This window comes from Trachinotus anak, unplaced genomic scaffold (assembly GCF_046630095.1).
Source record: "Trachinotus anak isolate AG129_WGS33_773 ecotype Australia unplaced genomic scaffold, CSIRO_AGI_Tana_v1 ptg000032l, whole genome shotgun sequence".
Taxonomy (NCBI): Eukaryota; Metazoa; Chordata; class Actinopteri; order Carangiformes; family Carangidae; genus Trachinotus; species Trachinotus anak.
This window is the reverse complement of record NW_027273883.1, coordinates 4705886-4722592: the sequence shown is the minus strand read 5'-3', so window position 1 is coordinate 4722592 and position 16707 is coordinate 4705886. Positions and strand designations below refer to the sequence as shown.

The window sequence follows — 16707 nt, the reverse complement described above, 5'->3', positions numbered from 1 at the left end:
TACGGCGAAAGTCTGACGTAAACTGTACGTGAATAACAAAGGGAGGCGCACGCTAATCTCGCGATAATATTTTAATTCCTTTGAGTCCAGACGCGTTCTCGCGATAACTAAGCTTTTTCTTTTGCGAAACTAAACAAAAACCACCCACTCTGCCACAGATAACAGATAAACTACTTAAACAATAGAAAGGGGTCTGATTCGCTCACATAGTACCAGTTAAATAAATCAAATTACCAAACAGTTCTCATCTTAATTTGCCGATGCGTTGCTGTTTACATCATTAGTGGTTAATTTACAACATGTATGCGTGTATTCGTGTGTGTCAGGGTCAAAACACTCCGGTGACGGAATGCGAACAGCGTCTGTTGTCGCCATGGTAACCAAGACTCTCTAATACAGCTCACCTGTATTGGTTAAAGGCGCAATAAAACTCAGCATTGTCTCGATTTGAGACATCCAATGAAGAAATATACCTATTTCACAACCCAGATCAACTGTCTGCTGCTAGTTAGCGATGTTGGACGAAGGGTAAGAGACTTAACCTGTCCAGGCCAGGTCGGTTAAGCAGCTTTTTTAAGGCAAATAAAAATAATCAAGCTAGCCTTCTTATCGCTAGCTGTGTTTTTCTGTAGGATTTTCAAATGTGTGGTTAAGGCAAGCTAATATATGGCAGATAAGAAGTAACTATCTAACTAAATAAATTTATTCGAGTACCATTTTCTGCTATTTTATACTTCTACTGCATTATGATATAGAGGGAGACAAACACAAAATAATCAACAAATAAATTATGATGTTTTATTATAGATAAAGATAAGACTTAATTGATCTCCTGGGGGAAATCCACAAATTACTCAGCTGTAAAAAGTCATTAAAATGAGTGTTACCACCTAAAAAAGCTAAAGCTAATAAAGTTAATCAGTAATTATAATACAATAATACATATTCTGCACAATGAGTACTTTTACTGTGGGTACTTGAAGCATATTTTGATGCTAATACTTGTACTTTTACTCAATTTTGAATGGAGGACTTTGATCTTGAAACAGTATTTTTATACTGTGATATTGCCACTTTTACTTAAGTGAATATCTGACTCCTTCTTCCACTCCTGCTCAAGTTGAACCACAGGTTACTCATGGAAACAAAGGGGATTGCTGAAAATGTCCAACTCAGTTAAAAAAGTGAGACAAGGAGAGAAACTACCCGTGAAATCCACAGGAACCCAGAGCAAGTAAGCTGGGTCATCTACTCCTTAAAGCTGTTTAATAGTCTGCTACACTATTTTAAATTTATTTCCTTGAAATGACAAAAGCAAATCATCTGATAAGCTTGTTTTCTAGGGCTTCACATGATCTCAGGAGGCTTCAGTCCCTGCTTGCCAAAACTGGCCCCAGACAAGAGGTGAACAACGACAAATGACGCCATTCTGAGTGTCTAGACGTTATGATAACGATACAATCCAGCTCATATTTCTTCAGGTTTGTGTATATATTGTAGCATGAGACTCCCTGTATCGCAGGTGGCAGCGCTGAGTCACAGTAAGACACGCAGCAGTGGAGCCAGCAGATCACAAGGCCTGCATCATCAAAAAGATGCCAACAGACACAGGAGTGAGAGCGACATCAACAGCGAAGCCTCTGAACTGGAAAAATTCAGGTTTACCTCTCTAGTTTATGTGAATACTTCACCCCAAAGTTCGCAAATGTTAAATGTTTTCTAAACCGAGGCAGATATACAAGAACCTTGCTATGTAAAATAATCTGAGATTGGCAAAATTTTGCTTTAAATCAAGAACTAACTGATCAGAGAGGAAGAAAATACGATCATGAATCTGACCTTTAACACCAGGTTTCTGCTCTTGACAGTTTTTGATAGCCTGGGCTGCAGAACCATTTTGGTCTAATATCCAGCCCTATTTGTGACCACAACATGGTAGCATAGAAAATATAGGTGACAGTAAGGACAATACCAATTATGCAACCTGTATTATATTGTGCATTTCATTTGAGGTAAATTACGGTCTTTCTTGCATTTGGAAGTTGTTAAGATGGCCCTGTCACACTCAATAGCTTTGGAGGACAGAGCAACAAAGTTAATGCATTTTGTTTGTAGTGATGTGGTGGCTGCATGTTTATTATTAAATTAACTGTTTCTTTAAAGAATCAAATATAGTCTGTACTTCCACATCCCTAATGAGAGATACATTCATTTTCCAGCATAACATACAAAGACCAAAGATGCTTCAGTAGCCACCCACTGCATAAACTCTTCTCTGACATCCTTATGACATTGGTCAAGAACCGACTCTGCAGGTAAAATGTCCTGGAAGTAGCATTTCTGTCATTGTAACACACATGGCTTTAGGTCACTAACAATAGTTCCCCTTCCTATAGTGAATGGATTGACCATGCAACACCTGAATCCATCCTCAGGGTTCTCATCTGCCTACGATTATTGATAAGAGATCCTCACCATCAGGTACAACTTGAAAAATTCTTTCACTTCTCTTGCTGCATGCTATTTTGATATTTCTTATTACATTTTGTATAACTACTTCCACATTTATTTTATTAGTCCAGCAAAAGATTAAAAGCAGTAACTGTCTCTTTTAACTGCTTCCCCTTTTAGAAAATCCTCCATCAGCTCCAGGGCATCAGTTCACTCGCCAGGGTAAAGTCTCATCAGAATTTTTTCCACATGCTGCAACAGGCTGCATTTTGTGATTTATCCACATATATCTCATATCGACCCCCTCATCCCTGCCCTATTTCTCTTTAAGTATATGGAGTCTGTCACCACCATGTACATATCTTGTGGCGAACAGGCATTCACTGCACAGAAACTGGTCACAATGACCTGTGAGTAGCCTGAAGGAAATATCACAGAACAACTCTGATAAATCGAGTCTTGTGTGTCTTGTCCTTATCAAAGCCAGCTTTGTTGATTGCTCTGCAGACATGTTCCAGAAGCTGTCTGCCGCTGAAAATCAAAGGGCCTGGGTCATCGCGAGTGGCGCTCACAAGGTAAGAGATAAGCAGTGATAAGGTTGCCTGTGAGTATGTGCTGTTTGTTTTCAGATCATTTTAATGTGTGAGATAAACTATGTGCCATAACATGAAATCATTCCTCTGGTGCATGAGGCTACTACTAGTCTCTCACTACATGCTCTATAGGCAATATTGAATATATTTGTGACGAACAGGGTCATAATATATATTGTGGATATTTAACTTAAAATCAAAATTACTTTTTGTTTTCACTGTTCAGTTATTAGATGTATTTTCTTCCTAATTAGTGTAGTTTACAGATTTATTTAGCACTGGTTTGGGCATCCTGTCTGTTCATGCAGCACATTACCTAAAGTCTGTTACCTGCATTTCCAGTAAATCTGCAGTGGATATTCATTACCTCCAGCCGATGAATAATAATAATTTCTATGACCCTCTGTTTCTCCTCTAATGCCAACATTAAGAATAAAATTGTACAAGAAATATTAAGATTTAATGCACAGATTGGTCAACAATTAATGGAGAATATTCAGGCTCCACAGAGGACGAACCTTTTCTATTTTATACACTTCATCAGCACCAAATTAAATTTGCCATAAAAAATCTCTAAATCAAATTGACAGACTACAATAAAATTCATTGTGGACACTGCTTTTCTTCATGAGATAAATCCTTTAGAAATTTACAGCCTCTTGCAGCATTACTCACATAACAAACCTCACATTTTAAGCTCCATAATAGGTCTAAGAATAGCAACATTGTCAGTATTGTTGCTCGTTCAATGCAGTGCTTAATAGTGTGGGTGGCAGTGAACATTGCTGCTTCCAGTGTGCAAATATTGGCAAATATTTATCTTGAGCTGAGGCTCAGTGAGTGTCTCTGCACTCAGTTTGTATCACCACACATTCTTTTTCTCTTTGTATAATTCAGGCTCTAATAAAGTATTCCATTTTTAGACCCTGGTGAAGCTCCTCTCCACAACAGATAGCAGTGTTCTGCTGGGAGCCCTGCTAGCACTCAGCACTTTGGCTGAGAGGTAAACACATATTTCATTTAATGCATTAAATACATTCATGATTTCATCTGTTGCAAGCATGTTTTTTTCTGCAGCCCAGAATGCAAGGAGGAGATTGGGAAGCTACTGATAGTGGAGAACCTATTTATAATACTGCAGGAATATGACCTGCTGTCAAAGAGGTTAGAAATCACTTATCTGTTGATGTATTATCAGTCTGTCAGATAAAATGTTATGTCTAAGTTGTTATGGTTATTTGTGGGAACCTTCCTTCTTTCATTAATGCTGATAAAGTAGAGCCATGAAACATGGAAACAAGCAAGGCTAGACTCATAAAATGGTGATGAAAACAGTTATTAAAGTTTGTAACGCAAAACCAGTCTGTAAAAATAAGTTTTATAGAGCAGTTTACGAAATGGTAATGATTTAGGCTGTGGGTGTGGGGTCTAAATGCTAAAACTGAATAACATTGTTCCTAAAAATTAATTACTTTTGTGTACCATAATGTCAAATAATATTATAACATACATAATATGGGGTTTAAGCCTGATATTTCCTCCAGGATAAGTGCGGAGCTGCTGAGGCTCCTGTCCCCGGTGTGGCAGGTGAGGGAGCAGGTGAGGGAGCTGGAGGGGCTGCCTGTGCTGCTGAGCCTGCTGCATGGCCAGCACTTGAAGCTGCTGTGGAGCCTTGTCTGGGTCCTAGTCCAGCTCTGTGAGGATCCCGACACCAGGGCAGAGATCCGGAGCTGGGGAGGGGTGCAGCAGCTGCTTTGGCTGCTCAACAGGTTGTTGAAACATAGCAGTGTTTTAGAGTTTTATGTTACATCATCTGTTTCCAGTTTCTTTTTCATACAATTACAGTCAAAGTAAAAACAGCCTCTCTTTTACTGATTAACAAGGAGCTTTAACTAAAACCTTTTACTTTTACAAGCATTACCAAATCTGTCCACATTGAAATGATTTGTGGTCACACCAGTGATTTGGAATTACATTCCATGAAGTTGAAGACTCACAGAAACAGATTAAAGACAACAACAGAGGCTGAGATACTCTGCAAAACACGGGGACCTATATTTCCCATAATGCAACATGATGGTGTCTTTCTTTAGATCTGGGCTTGGGAAAATTTAGAGCAGAAAGCCTGCATTACAAACTGGGGTGTGGAATTTGAAAGACATGGGTGTTTACGAAGTAGGGAGGGTGTAAGAAAAAAAATGTTGTTGTTTACATAATGGTAAGTGTAGGATCCAGTGATTGTACAGCTTGACCCATATTAAAGTCAGCATATCTCAGGCTCTACAGCATCAATTATGTACAGCTTTTTCAAAAGATCTGTCTGTTTAAAGTCCCCAAACTTACAACACTCAGTTGATGGAGTACCTCTTTACGGAAAAGAGCATTTGTAAAGTGAAAGAGGTTCAAATTTATACTGCCCAATAGCACAAACCAACCATAGTAAATCTGCTTTGCTGCCTGTTCTCTGTTTTTCAAACAAAAGTTTTACACTTGTCTTCCAGTTCCACCCTTCAGTTCAACATGTCAACATCTCATGATGTTGACTGCAACTACAATTGAGTGACCACGATGACAAAGCTTTGTTCTGAGGCTGAAAACCAGTGACAAAGATATGCTGTTATTTTTATGATTTGTCACAGTGACATACAAAATAACTCTTACAGTGACAGGCAGTATGTCTCTGATCGCTCCTCAATCGAGACGCTCTCCAGCGCCAACGCTGCCGGTCGCATCCAGAGAGAGCATGTCAGAGAGGAGCTCAGCCCACAGGAGGAGGTGGACAACATCAAGGCCCTGCAGTCAGGTCAGGGAAGATACAACTTATCACAGAACATATAGCATTTTCTTTAAGATTTTTTTAAGAGTTAGAATTCAACCAGTAAAAGTTTGTGCTTTTCATGTTAAATAGTGAAAAATGCAACTGCACAGTAAAGAAAATCCTTCCCCCAGAGGAGTCTTATCAGCAGCTGAGAATGTAAACATCTTTTTCCTGGAGTGAAAATCCAGACCTCTGGAACAAGACTTGTATCCATGATTGTGGAGGAAGTGGTTGTAAATCCTCTGTTTCTGGAAGTCTAAAGACACCACTGTAAAAATAAAAGTCCTTTTGGTATAAAACTATTATATTGCAATTCAGCACAGTGCTCATTTTTAGTATATAAAGACAAGCACTATATTTCACATTTCAAATTCAACAGGCTTTCCAGTCTTTGTTCTGTCCTCTGGTTTTGAGAGAGAGTTGTTTGTCTTTACAGCAGTTCAAAGAGTCTGAGACTTTAAAATTACTTGTATTAGTTCTTAAATTAAGTCATATCCTGTCTAATCCCTTTTCCAGCCTGTTGTACAGCTTTGACTGAGCTAAGTCTGGATGACACATCTGCTCACCACATTGTGCAGGTTAGAGAACATCTCAAATATGTACACAGTCCACATTAATATAAAATTAACATATATAAAATGTAGTAGCATTAATTTTTTGCAGGAAAATGGGATCTACATTATAGCAAAATTGATTTTACCACAAAATTCTGGAGCAAAGGTCACATCTTTACAGGTATATAGCTTTATGCAGTATGTGTATCAAATTACATTATAATATAAATGAAGATGTTTTAACTTCCAGAAAGTAACTTATTTACAAATCTGTTGGTTTGTTGGCAGTGCTATGCATTTCGGACCCTCCGATTTCTCTTTAGTGTGGAGAGAAACAGACATCTTTTCAAGAGGTGATGTTACATGATTAACAAGTTTATAAAAATGTTTATTCTCAAAAGGACATAGAATATAACCTTAAATGAAATTCATGCATAAATCATTAAAACTAGCTTCTGTTAAATATCCGCTCTGGAAAGAGAGCTCATCGAATGTTCTGTTATATAATCTTTTATCCTTTTCAGACTCTTTCCCACAGACCTCTTTGAGTTGTTTATTGATGTTGGCCATTATGTGCGGGACCTCACGGCCTATGAGGGACTGCAAACCAAAGTTTCACTCTACACCGTAAGAAAACAGCTTCTAAATGGATTCATCTGTTTATTCAGCTGGTTTCTGGCTGTAAAATAAAAAGATATATTCTTGTGTTTTGACATAAATAAAACATTGTAGACTAACAAGGAAGATTCTTTACTTCACAAAATGATGGGGTGTTGCGTGTTTTTCTAATGCAGGAAGAAGAACTTGACAGTCTGAAAGAAAGCATCGAGGCTGTGGACCAGAACCGACCTCCCCTTAAAATCATCAACGCTTACTCTGTCCTGGACCATCTGGGGACCGGGGCATTTGGAAGCGTCTTCAAGGTACGATGAACAGCCACAAAAAACTGTGGCTTGGGTCCATTTTGCTACTTAGTGGCTTCATGCCAGAGTTCTTCCAGTGGTTCACATGAGTGCCCTTGATTTCAGTAAGTTTACTCAATGACAGGTCCGAAAGCAGAGTGGGCAGAACCTCCTGGCTCTGAAGGAGGTGAACCTGCACAACCCGGTCTTTGGCAAAGACAAGAAGTCCAGAGACAGTAACGTGGAGAAAATCATCTCTGAGCTAACAATCATCAAAGAACAGGCACAAATTCTCAATTTTGATCGTTGAAAGTCAGTTTAATAATGCGCACTGTGAACGAGTACGACCATAGTTTGTGTTGTTTATGTGTTGCTTGGTTCCTCCTCCCTAGATGACACATCCAAACATTGTTAAATATTACAAGACATTTTTGGAAGGTGAGGATATTTACTTTTACTTGGCTGTCAAGTCAAGTCATGAGAAGGAATACAATAAAATTTCAGAAGTAAAAACCCACATTGTCCATTTCAGGTGACAAGCTGTACATTGTGATGGAGCTGATCGAGGGCGTGCCACTGGCTGAACATTTTAACTCTCTGAAGGAGAAGCAGCAACAGTTCACTGAGGACAGAATTTGGAATATATTCATACAGGTAACAAGTTCTGAACTCAAGCTTTAGGAAGTAAATCTCCCCTGAAGGGCAGAGTGTTTGGTTTTATATAAATTTAGATTTCCCAAGACACGTTCTGAGGAGGATCAGTAGCCTTTTATTTTGATAGTCCAGTGTTAATACACAGCAGGCACATAATAAAAAGTGAATGTCAAACAATGCTCCACTATCTAACCATATACCTGTTCATCCAGGTTAAATTTAAACCTTGACACTGAACACTGACCAATACCTGCCCCTGGAGTTGTGGGACAGACAGGAAGCTCAACACACTTTTGACTGACACATCACAGACATTTGATACTAATTTAAATATCAGTAAAACAGTGATTCCTAACAAGGGGGTACTTGCTCATTTTTTTTCAATTTTTTATTCTCCAGCACTTGAGGAATATCAGTCAGTTCTAGGTCGGTGCTCACTGCCAATAGTTTTGGATGAATGTCTAAAATATGAATATAAATAATTTCCACTGGCCAATGAGGCTGAGTGGAAACATATCCACAAGTCCTTTTAATAGCTTAATCACTAATTGATATAACTTCTCCACGCTCCTTCAGATGTGCCTGGCACTGAGGTACCTGCACAAGGAGAAGAGAATAGTTCACCGTGACCTCACACCAAACAACATCATGCTGGGCGAGAAGGACAAAGTCACCATCAGTGAGTGTGTATTTATAAGTCATCACATTCATGTCACTCCCTGTTTTGTCTAATTATGACCTGTGTCTCTCCTCTGCTTGAAGCTGACTTCGGCCTGGCTAAGCAGAAGCAGGAGAACAGCAAGCTTACGTCAGTGGTCGGCACCATCCTTTACTCCTGGTGAGGAAATTCACTCTGAGCATCCAGCTGCTTCTGTATGAAGAGAGTATGGCAAAGCTGTTTAATGTCATCAAAGCCTATTAGCCATTTAAAAGATAGTACATTCTGCAGCTCAAAGGAAGGATTCTTTTTTTTTTTAGACTTTATCTTGAATAAGAGAACAGAATGAATTGCGTGACGACTAAATCTGAGTTGTAGACCTTGAGAGTGAAGATATTTTCGGAAAGTAAGGACACTTTGTCTGGTTTTTTACCTCTATGAAAGACCATTTAGACTGTGTTTTAGGGTTAAAAGAGTACTGCACTGATTTATTGCACTCCAATAACACTTGGACGGACAGTTTAAAATACATATCAAACCTGATACAGCAGAACCAGAGATATCATCTTTTTGATTACACACATTGTTCTTCCTTTTTAAAACCTGCAACTCAACCACCTACAGTTCAGTCACAGATCTGGGTAGGTTATACTACCACTTGTGGCAAACACAGCTATAAATAGTTTATTGCATTTTTTCACATATAGAATAGTGACTTAAGGTGAGAGTAAGGTGCTAGGGGACATGTGATCATCCTCATGGGTTAAACTTTACAGATGTTAATGTTTTGTGTTTTAGTCCAGAGGTGGTGAAGAATGAGCCGTATGGAGAGAAAGCTGATATCTGGGCTTTAGGCTGTATCCTCTACCAGATGGTCACTTTACAGCCTCCGTTCTACAGCAGTAACATGCTGTCACTGGCCAGCAAGGCAACATGAAAACACACACACACACACACACTCACTCTTTACATTTTACTTCAAATTTGAAATGTCTATTCTTACTGTCTATTGTCAGTTATTGATCTTTTCTTCTTATTCTGTGCTGGTAGATTGTCGAGGCCATCTATGAGCCGATTGAAGATGGCGCTTCTTCAGAGAGAGTGACAGACATGATAAGATGGTGAGACTTTTATTTTGAAATAATTGATTTTGGTTTATGGCTGCACCTGCAGAGGCTGTTTTTAAATATAAAAAAGTCCACTAATATTACAGAATCTGTAGAGGAAAGACACATAATGTGCCTCTAATGTTTCATGGCAGTCATTTTGATCTGTTGGTGATAGACAGGCTTTTATTGATTTTGTATTATTGATTTAAACTCAAAGGGTGATTCAACTTAACCCGATAAATTTGTCAGCGTTTACAATAAACATCTTACTTGACTTGCATTATCATCTGTTATAAATTTGATCAATTTTATGGAATTATTTTTGTGTTTTCATTGTTTTAGGTTAAAAGTAATTTAACATTAACATCACTCATTCACTCTGTTCTGTTGTGGCACAACCCATCAGGTGTTTGAGTCCAGATGCAGAGCAGCGGCCAGACATTGTGGCCATCAGCTCCAGGATCTCTGACCTCATGATGAGGCTGATGGACGGCCTCTACACTTCCCAGAATGCACTGGAAAGAAGGGCAGAGAGAGACAGGAAACGAGCACAGGGGTATTTCCTGGAGAGACACAAAAGCAGGACAAACTGCTGCCTCTCAAACCAGGTAATTTAGATTTTGAAATCTGAAAGAATATCTTTGAGGACTATTTTGAGTTTTACAAAAAGGTAACAAAGATGTTGTAAACATGACATTCTTCAGATCTTAATGTGGGACTGCATCTGCAAGCTTTTCTGATATTGTTAAATATTTTGGTGAAGGTGTTTTTAGGATGTTTTTTTTTAAATAGTTTGTTTGAATTAATGGTGTGCTGCAATGATTTCAGGAAAAATCCTTCATGAAAACTGAATCTCCAACTCCACACTCTTCTGCAGCCTGTGACTCAAACCACAGCAAGAGAATAATCTGTCAAGGTGACTCTGTTTCATACTGCTCAGGATTTAACACAGACTGGGAGAGATTTAAATTCAAAATGACATCATGTTATAAATAATTATGGTTGTGTGTTCAGATGCTGCTTCAGATGATGACGTTGAACCATCTGATACCAAAAACAACCCCACTGGCTCTGTAGGAAAACACTATGGTTAGTTTCTGTCACTTGAATATTCATTGTGATGTTGGGCAGCAGTTTTTCATGTCTAAATATTTCTAATTAAATGCTGACATAACAAGCATCCTGTTTTCCCTGGTAAGACGCTTCTTTGACCGGCTAAAGGGCATGTTAACCTGTGCAGTGGAGTAAAGGGGAGGCAGTCTGGGATTTGAACTGGAAATAACAAAGCTTCTCTTTTTAAAGCTATAAGTTACTATTTTCTTACTAGTTTCCTTTCATTATCTCTTATGGTTTACATTTTCACTATGCCGTGGATTAACCAGGATTTGACTTTTTGACTTTTTTGTTTTGAGGATTAAAGCTCAGTACGTGTGTGATACCTGACCAAATTCTACAAAAGTAAGTGAAAAACCTCACATTACCTATTTCTGCATGTGTGGTCAGGAGGAAATTCTTCCGGTGATTTAGTAGTACATTCTTCTCCTTCTAAATGATGGCAGATGTGTGTTGATACACAATTATCCAGATACAAACCAACAGTTTATTCTTATCTACAACTGTTTATTGACCTCCCTTTCCCTGCTTGCCTTTTTTCCCAGTGGGGATTTTACTGCAGCAAAGCTGAAACCAAGACCAGGTACATTATCAACCTGATGTAAAAGCCTAACACTCTTGACAATGAGTATATGAGTAGACTACACAAATAAAACAACCCAAATTTACAAAGTTGGAACGTCATAACTGTCTCTTATAAACAGTTTATGTCCTGTATATTTGGCTTTCGTCACTCAGTGTGTTTGGTTTTGATTATATCTCAGTGTCAGCAGGGATCTGTGTCTCCCAGAAGAAGCTTCGACAGATTGATGATCCCTGCCAGAGGCTCCTCATGCAGCTGCACAAAATCATCTACATCTCTCAAGTATAGTAATACATTTTGTTAAATCTCATCAGAGCTCAGCTTAACGCTGCAGTCACAGAAAATCCTTCATCAGTCTTACTTTTAATTCCAGGGATTTCACCACTCTTTGGTCCACTAGATATGCTCATAGTGATCTGACTGCTAACAGGCTCATATTTTTATCATCAGACAAAGCTGTGTTGCTATTAAACTTTATTATCTTAATTTCATCTCCAGCTCCCACCGGCTCCGCACCACAGCATCAAACGACGGGTTATCGAAAGATTTAAAAAATCTCTGTTCCAATATGGAAGCGATCCATACAACCTAAAGGTGGAGCTCAGCAAGGTTGGTACTGTCGACCTACACTTCACTTGTACATTTAATGATGATAAGGAAAAACTTGTCAAGAGAGAAAGAGGTTAGGTCAGGTTAGGTCATCAAGTAAATCTGCTGAAGATGAGACTTCATTTGCATCCATGCACCCCTACATAAATTCAGTTAGGTGGTCACTGAGCAGGCAAGAATAATTCACTTCCTGTAATTTTAGGCACGCCAGCCTCTTAGGCTCTAGGGATGCCGTCGGCCCACCACTTTCATCCAGACTGAAATATCTCAGCAGCTATCGGATGGATTGTCATGATACAATTTTGTACAAACATTCATGGTCCTCAGAGGATGAATCCTACTGACTCCGGTGCCATCATGAGATTCATATTTGTGTTTCATGGTGAAATGTCTGCTGGATGGATTGCTATGAAATTTGGTGCAGATATTCATGTTCCCCTCAGGATGAATTGTAATAATCCTCTGACTGTTAGCACCATCATCAGATCAAAATTTCTGTTTGTCCAATGCTACAAACAAATTACATTCCCTGCAGTCTCTCAAGTCTACTCAAGTGCTGACTTGCTACTTAGTGCTATCTAATGTTAGAATGCTAATATGCTAAACTATGATGGTAAAGATCATCTGCTAAACATTAGCATGTTAGCATTGTCATTGTGAGATTGCTAGCATGCTGAGGTTAGCATTTAGACCAATGTTATGCTGTTCAGGGTATAGTTTCACAGGGCTGCTAGCATGGGCTAGGCTGTAAACTCTTACTCTTGTTAGTAAACTGGCTGAATTTCCTAAAGTGGCACCAGCAAAAGTCAACTTTCCTGAATGCTTTCCCTGGAAAAAAGACCTGCTTGCCTACTTGTTTATCTGTTTATCTCTTCTCTCACGTTGTCCTTCTTCTCTCACGTTGTCCCCCGTTGGTGGAATGCACTACCACTTCCTACCAGAGCAGGGGCGTCCCTCTCTACCTTTAAAAGACTCCTGAAGACCCAGCTCTTCAGAGAGCACCTTCTCTCCTAGCACTACATAACAAATCTACACTTAAAGAATCGTCACTATCACTTACTGCTGCGCTAACACTTCTTATCGCACTTAACCTTGATTGTTCCCCTTTCTGTAAGTCGCTCTGGATAAAAGCGTCTGCTAAATGACTAAATGTAAATGTAAATGTAATCTTTCATACAGTAGTTATTGACAAACCTGCCAAGTTGTTGAAAGCACAGATTTATGAAAAATCAGGTAAAATTTTACAGTGTTTGACAGGATACCAACCCTCTCACCAGTTTCACTTATAGATCATATTCTAAGCTAAATGTGAATCCCCCTCCTTGTTCCCTGCAGCTCCTCCAGGCCTCTCCAGAGCTGATGGAATTAGGCTCAACCAGTTCAGACTGGTGGCCTCTGATCCACCACATCACAGGAGACCCCCTCTCTGCTGACAGCACAGGTAGAGTTACAGTAATGTTACCACAGCTTCATCCTATATGTCCAGTAAAAGACAGCAACACACAAAACAGTGCAGGCTCCTTAGCAAAGGAAAGTATCAATGTAATCTGGTTCATTCCTGACAGCGATTCACCAGATTGTCATCAGACTGGCTGCAGGCAGAGAGGAAGCAGCGTGCAGAGAGTAGTGCCCCCTGGCCTCAAGCCTTGTAAATTCACTGTTAAGATGTTGAACTGTCTAATGCCAAGAAAATGAAACAGTTTCTCCTTTTTTTCCTTTTCAGATGATGGGAATCTTAAAGAGGGTGTTACCTATCAGCAGATGCAGGTCAGTTTGTCTGAGAGGATAGTAAGGATTTCTTTTTATTGAATGTGTACTTTCTATTTAGTCATTTTTAAAATCTTTCACTGATTTTGAGATAGATAGATAGATAGCTTGCATAAAAATGTGCTTATATTTGTACTATTCTGTTTATTTAATCAAGAATGAATAATTATATTAGTTAGAAACTATAACAGTTGCTTCAACACAATATGTCCATATCATTCTGTAAGAAACATATTGGAGGAAAAGTCTTAATTTCCGCTTCATGGTCGTATTGAACATCTGTTGCTGCTGCTCAGGTGATTTCCTGTTTAAATGTTGCTCCACAGGGCATCATAGAGGAGCTGCTGGAGGAGAATAGCTACTATGAAGCAACAAACAGCAGGTGACCTGGGAATTTGTAAAGATATATGACTTCTAGTGAGATTAAGTGGGGTTAAGTGAGATAAGGTCAAACTGAAAGGAGTTTACAGATTTTCTAAAAAACATTGGTTTCAGAATTTTCCACATGAAAAATTTGCTGAATTCACTAATTTGAAATGTAACTGTTGTGTTTTAGATATTTATTCTCTTGTATGTGTTTGTGTTAATGTTAGAGCCACAGTGAAAAGAAATGACCAAGAAAAGAAGTGATCATCAGTGTTCATCTTCATGAGTCACAGAAGCAGCTGGAGAAGCTTTGCTGAATTCATTTCACTGTGTTAACATTGGCATCGGCCTGAGTTCACAATGATACTATGTGCCCCTAAAATAATACTAATCTTCTTTATAGCTTATGTATACTTATTTAAACTATAAATCTATGTAAAACCTAAGGAAGAAGATGTATTAGTTTGTACTTGACCTGTTGACAACTTGGCAGGTTATTGTTGTGACAAGGCTGCTGTAACATGTTTCCACATGTTTATGTCACCACACTCCTCACCGGTTCTCAGGAGCTGATTGTTTGTATAAATGTCATGTGACTGTGCTAATCTCCAAAGATAATTTATTACCTTCACACTATATATGCTTGTATGTGCTTGTAATGAAGGTTGAAGATGATTTATATATATTATTATTATATTTCTGGTTCAGTTTCAGAGCCTTTGAGCATTGAACGATTAGAAGCTTCTCATATTAAAACAAACTGGATTCCAAACTGTGTGACACACGCAGCAACCACTATCCAAAGCTCTTTATCTGTGGGCTTCAGCTGCTCTGCTCTCTAAAACGTTCTGTTTTGTTTTTTCAGGTTTGTCTGAGTGTAGTGCTTTAAATTCTCCGGACCAGACTCAGCAGTTTGACTGTTTTAAGAATGTGTTTAAAGTGGCTGCGAGCCAGTTTCCTCACTCACTTTGCTTTCAAAGAGCTGATAAGAAACCAAGAACTCACCTTAATTCACCATCAATCTTCACACATATCAGTGTTTGACTGAAGCTTTGGCGGACATGAAAACCAGGTCAAATGTTTTTCCACTTGCATTGAATTAACTTGTACCATGAAATACTGTTATAATTTCCAATATAATATATTTTTTATATTGTATGTTTTCACTGTCATTTTGAAGAGCTGATAGCTGCTGAAAATAACCTTTCTTGTGCACTTTGATCCAAAAGGGAAGTCAGTATAGTCTGTATAAAGATTAGGGAACTATTTTAAAATGACATATTAAATAAACACATTTTAATGCAGAAAACTTGTAACCATTTGTCACACTGATATCAACACTGAGCCAACCTTTGCTGTACTGTGAAGAAAGTGAGCGAGCTGGATAAAATGTACAGGTCTGATGTTGAGCAGATGTAGTTAGCAGGATGTAGCAGAGGAAGTACTCAGGTCATTTACTTAAGTAAAGTACTAATACAACAAAATACTCCATTGGCTGAACACACAGTATTATTGGCAAAACATACTTACAATATTAAAAGTAAAAGTGCTCATTCTGAAGGATAAAACCCTCTAATGTTTGTTAAATTATTAAATTGTTAATACTGATGCACCAGTGCATGTGTCATATTTAAAACTTGTGACCAGTTGAGGTGGAGCTATTTTAAAATACTTTGTGTACAGTTAAATTGCTTTGTGGTTCCCATCCTCAGGGTTGAGCCTCCTTCAAGGGGTCACGTTAATCAGGGGGGTCATGAGATGATAAATTATGGAGAAGAGAAGAAAAGATGCTCTGGCAGGCAAATCTCTTTTCACATTTAGGACTTCTATCTCGAATCTCTGCATTTCAGTTTGAAATGATAAATGATTTTGGATCACAAACAGTGATTAGTGGAGCTGCCAACAAAAGAGCCCCCACTGATTTCTTTCTTTGCTAAATAACTGCAGCTGTCAGATAAATGTGGAAAAGTAAGTAAAATATCCCCCTCTGAAGTGTAGTGTAGTACATGTACAGAGTATAATAAAATATAAATACCTTAATATAGCACCTAAGTATTGTACTTGAGTAAATGTACTGGGAGAGAGGAAGGTTCAGCTGCAAAAAGAGTTTATTTCTTAATTCCTAGGAGCTTGAGTCAGGAAACACTGTCATAGTGACTCAGGGAGTTCACACTTAATCGAGTCACCTCTTGGTTGTGTGTCAATTACACAATTCCTGGGAACATAAGTCATCCAGAGGCTACGGATGTGTTAACATTTGTGACACTACATATCTAGGCTTATGTTCACTGAGAGAAACGACATATACACACTGATGATTATTTTAAAAAGTCCTAAATGTGGCTTATCTGGTGAAGTCTGGTCTTCATTTATCACTGAACAGATACAACTCAGTGCGGCACCTTACACAATCCACAGGGGGCAGTATGAGCCTTTCTTTTGAGAGAAAGTGAGCTGACCCGAAACAACCTCACGGCCTCGCGGCATGAAACAGGAACCGCAGTGTTACCTCAGAAATAACAAAAGCCAG

General features: G+C 38.7%; 1 protein-coding gene across 3 annotated transcripts; it reads left to right on the top strand.

The window, feature by feature from the left end:
• The first annotated feature begins 85 nt into the window (after window positions 1-85).
• nek10 (NIMA-related kinase 10) lies at window positions 86-16016 on the top strand. Of its 3 annotated transcripts, XM_071470504.1 has the most exons (36): window positions 86-528; window positions 1121-1234; window positions 1332-1404; window positions 1523-1659; window positions 2220-2315; window positions 2397-2481; window positions 2632-2673; window positions 2783-2861; window positions 2959-3026; window positions 3968-4047; window positions 4122-4208; window positions 4589-4813; window positions 5708-5847; window positions 6379-6440; window positions 6526-6597; window positions 6705-6769; window positions 6941-7043; window positions 7211-7339; window positions 7464-7601; window positions 7711-7756; window positions 7851-7972; window positions 8549-8651; window positions 8735-8810; window positions 9429-9558; window positions 9681-9751; window positions 10146-10347; window positions 10568-10655; window positions 10754-10828; window positions 11152-11197; window positions 11398-11435; window positions 11617-11717; window positions 11934-12044; window positions 13380-13485; window positions 13768-13811; window positions 14138-14193; window positions 14405-16015. In XM_071470504.1, the coding sequence occupies exons 2-36, from the start codon at window positions 1164-1166 to the stop codon at window positions 14439-14441; spliced, it is 3204 nt and encodes a 1067-aa protein (XP_071326605.1). In that variant the 5' UTR covers window positions 86-528; window positions 1121-1163; the 3' UTR covers window positions 14442-16015. The 3 variants fall into 3 exon arrangements, with proteins under 3 accessions (XP_071326605.1, XP_071326607.1, XP_071326606.1); XM_071470506.1 differs by lacking the exon at window positions 4122-4208 and having other exon boundaries at window positions 14405-16016; XM_071470505.1 differs by lacking the exon at window positions 6526-6597 and having other exon boundaries at window positions 14405-16016.
• Window positions 16017-16707: the final 691 nt, after the last annotated feature.

Bases quoted from the DNA above. Each gene is read 5' to 3' on its own strand.
- nek10 (XM_071470504.1), top strand. From the start codon at position 1,164: ATGTCCAACTCAGTTAAAAAAGTGAGACAAGGAGAGAAACTACCCGTG. The intron at 7,602-7,710 runs GCACAAATTCTC...CCTCCTCCCTAG, and splicing joins TAACAATCATCAAAGAACAG to ATGACACATCCAAACATTGT. The intron at 12,045-13,379 runs GTTGGTACTGTC...TGTTCCCTGCAG, and splicing joins TAAAGGTGGAGCTCAGCAAG to CTCCTCCAGGCCTCTCCAGA.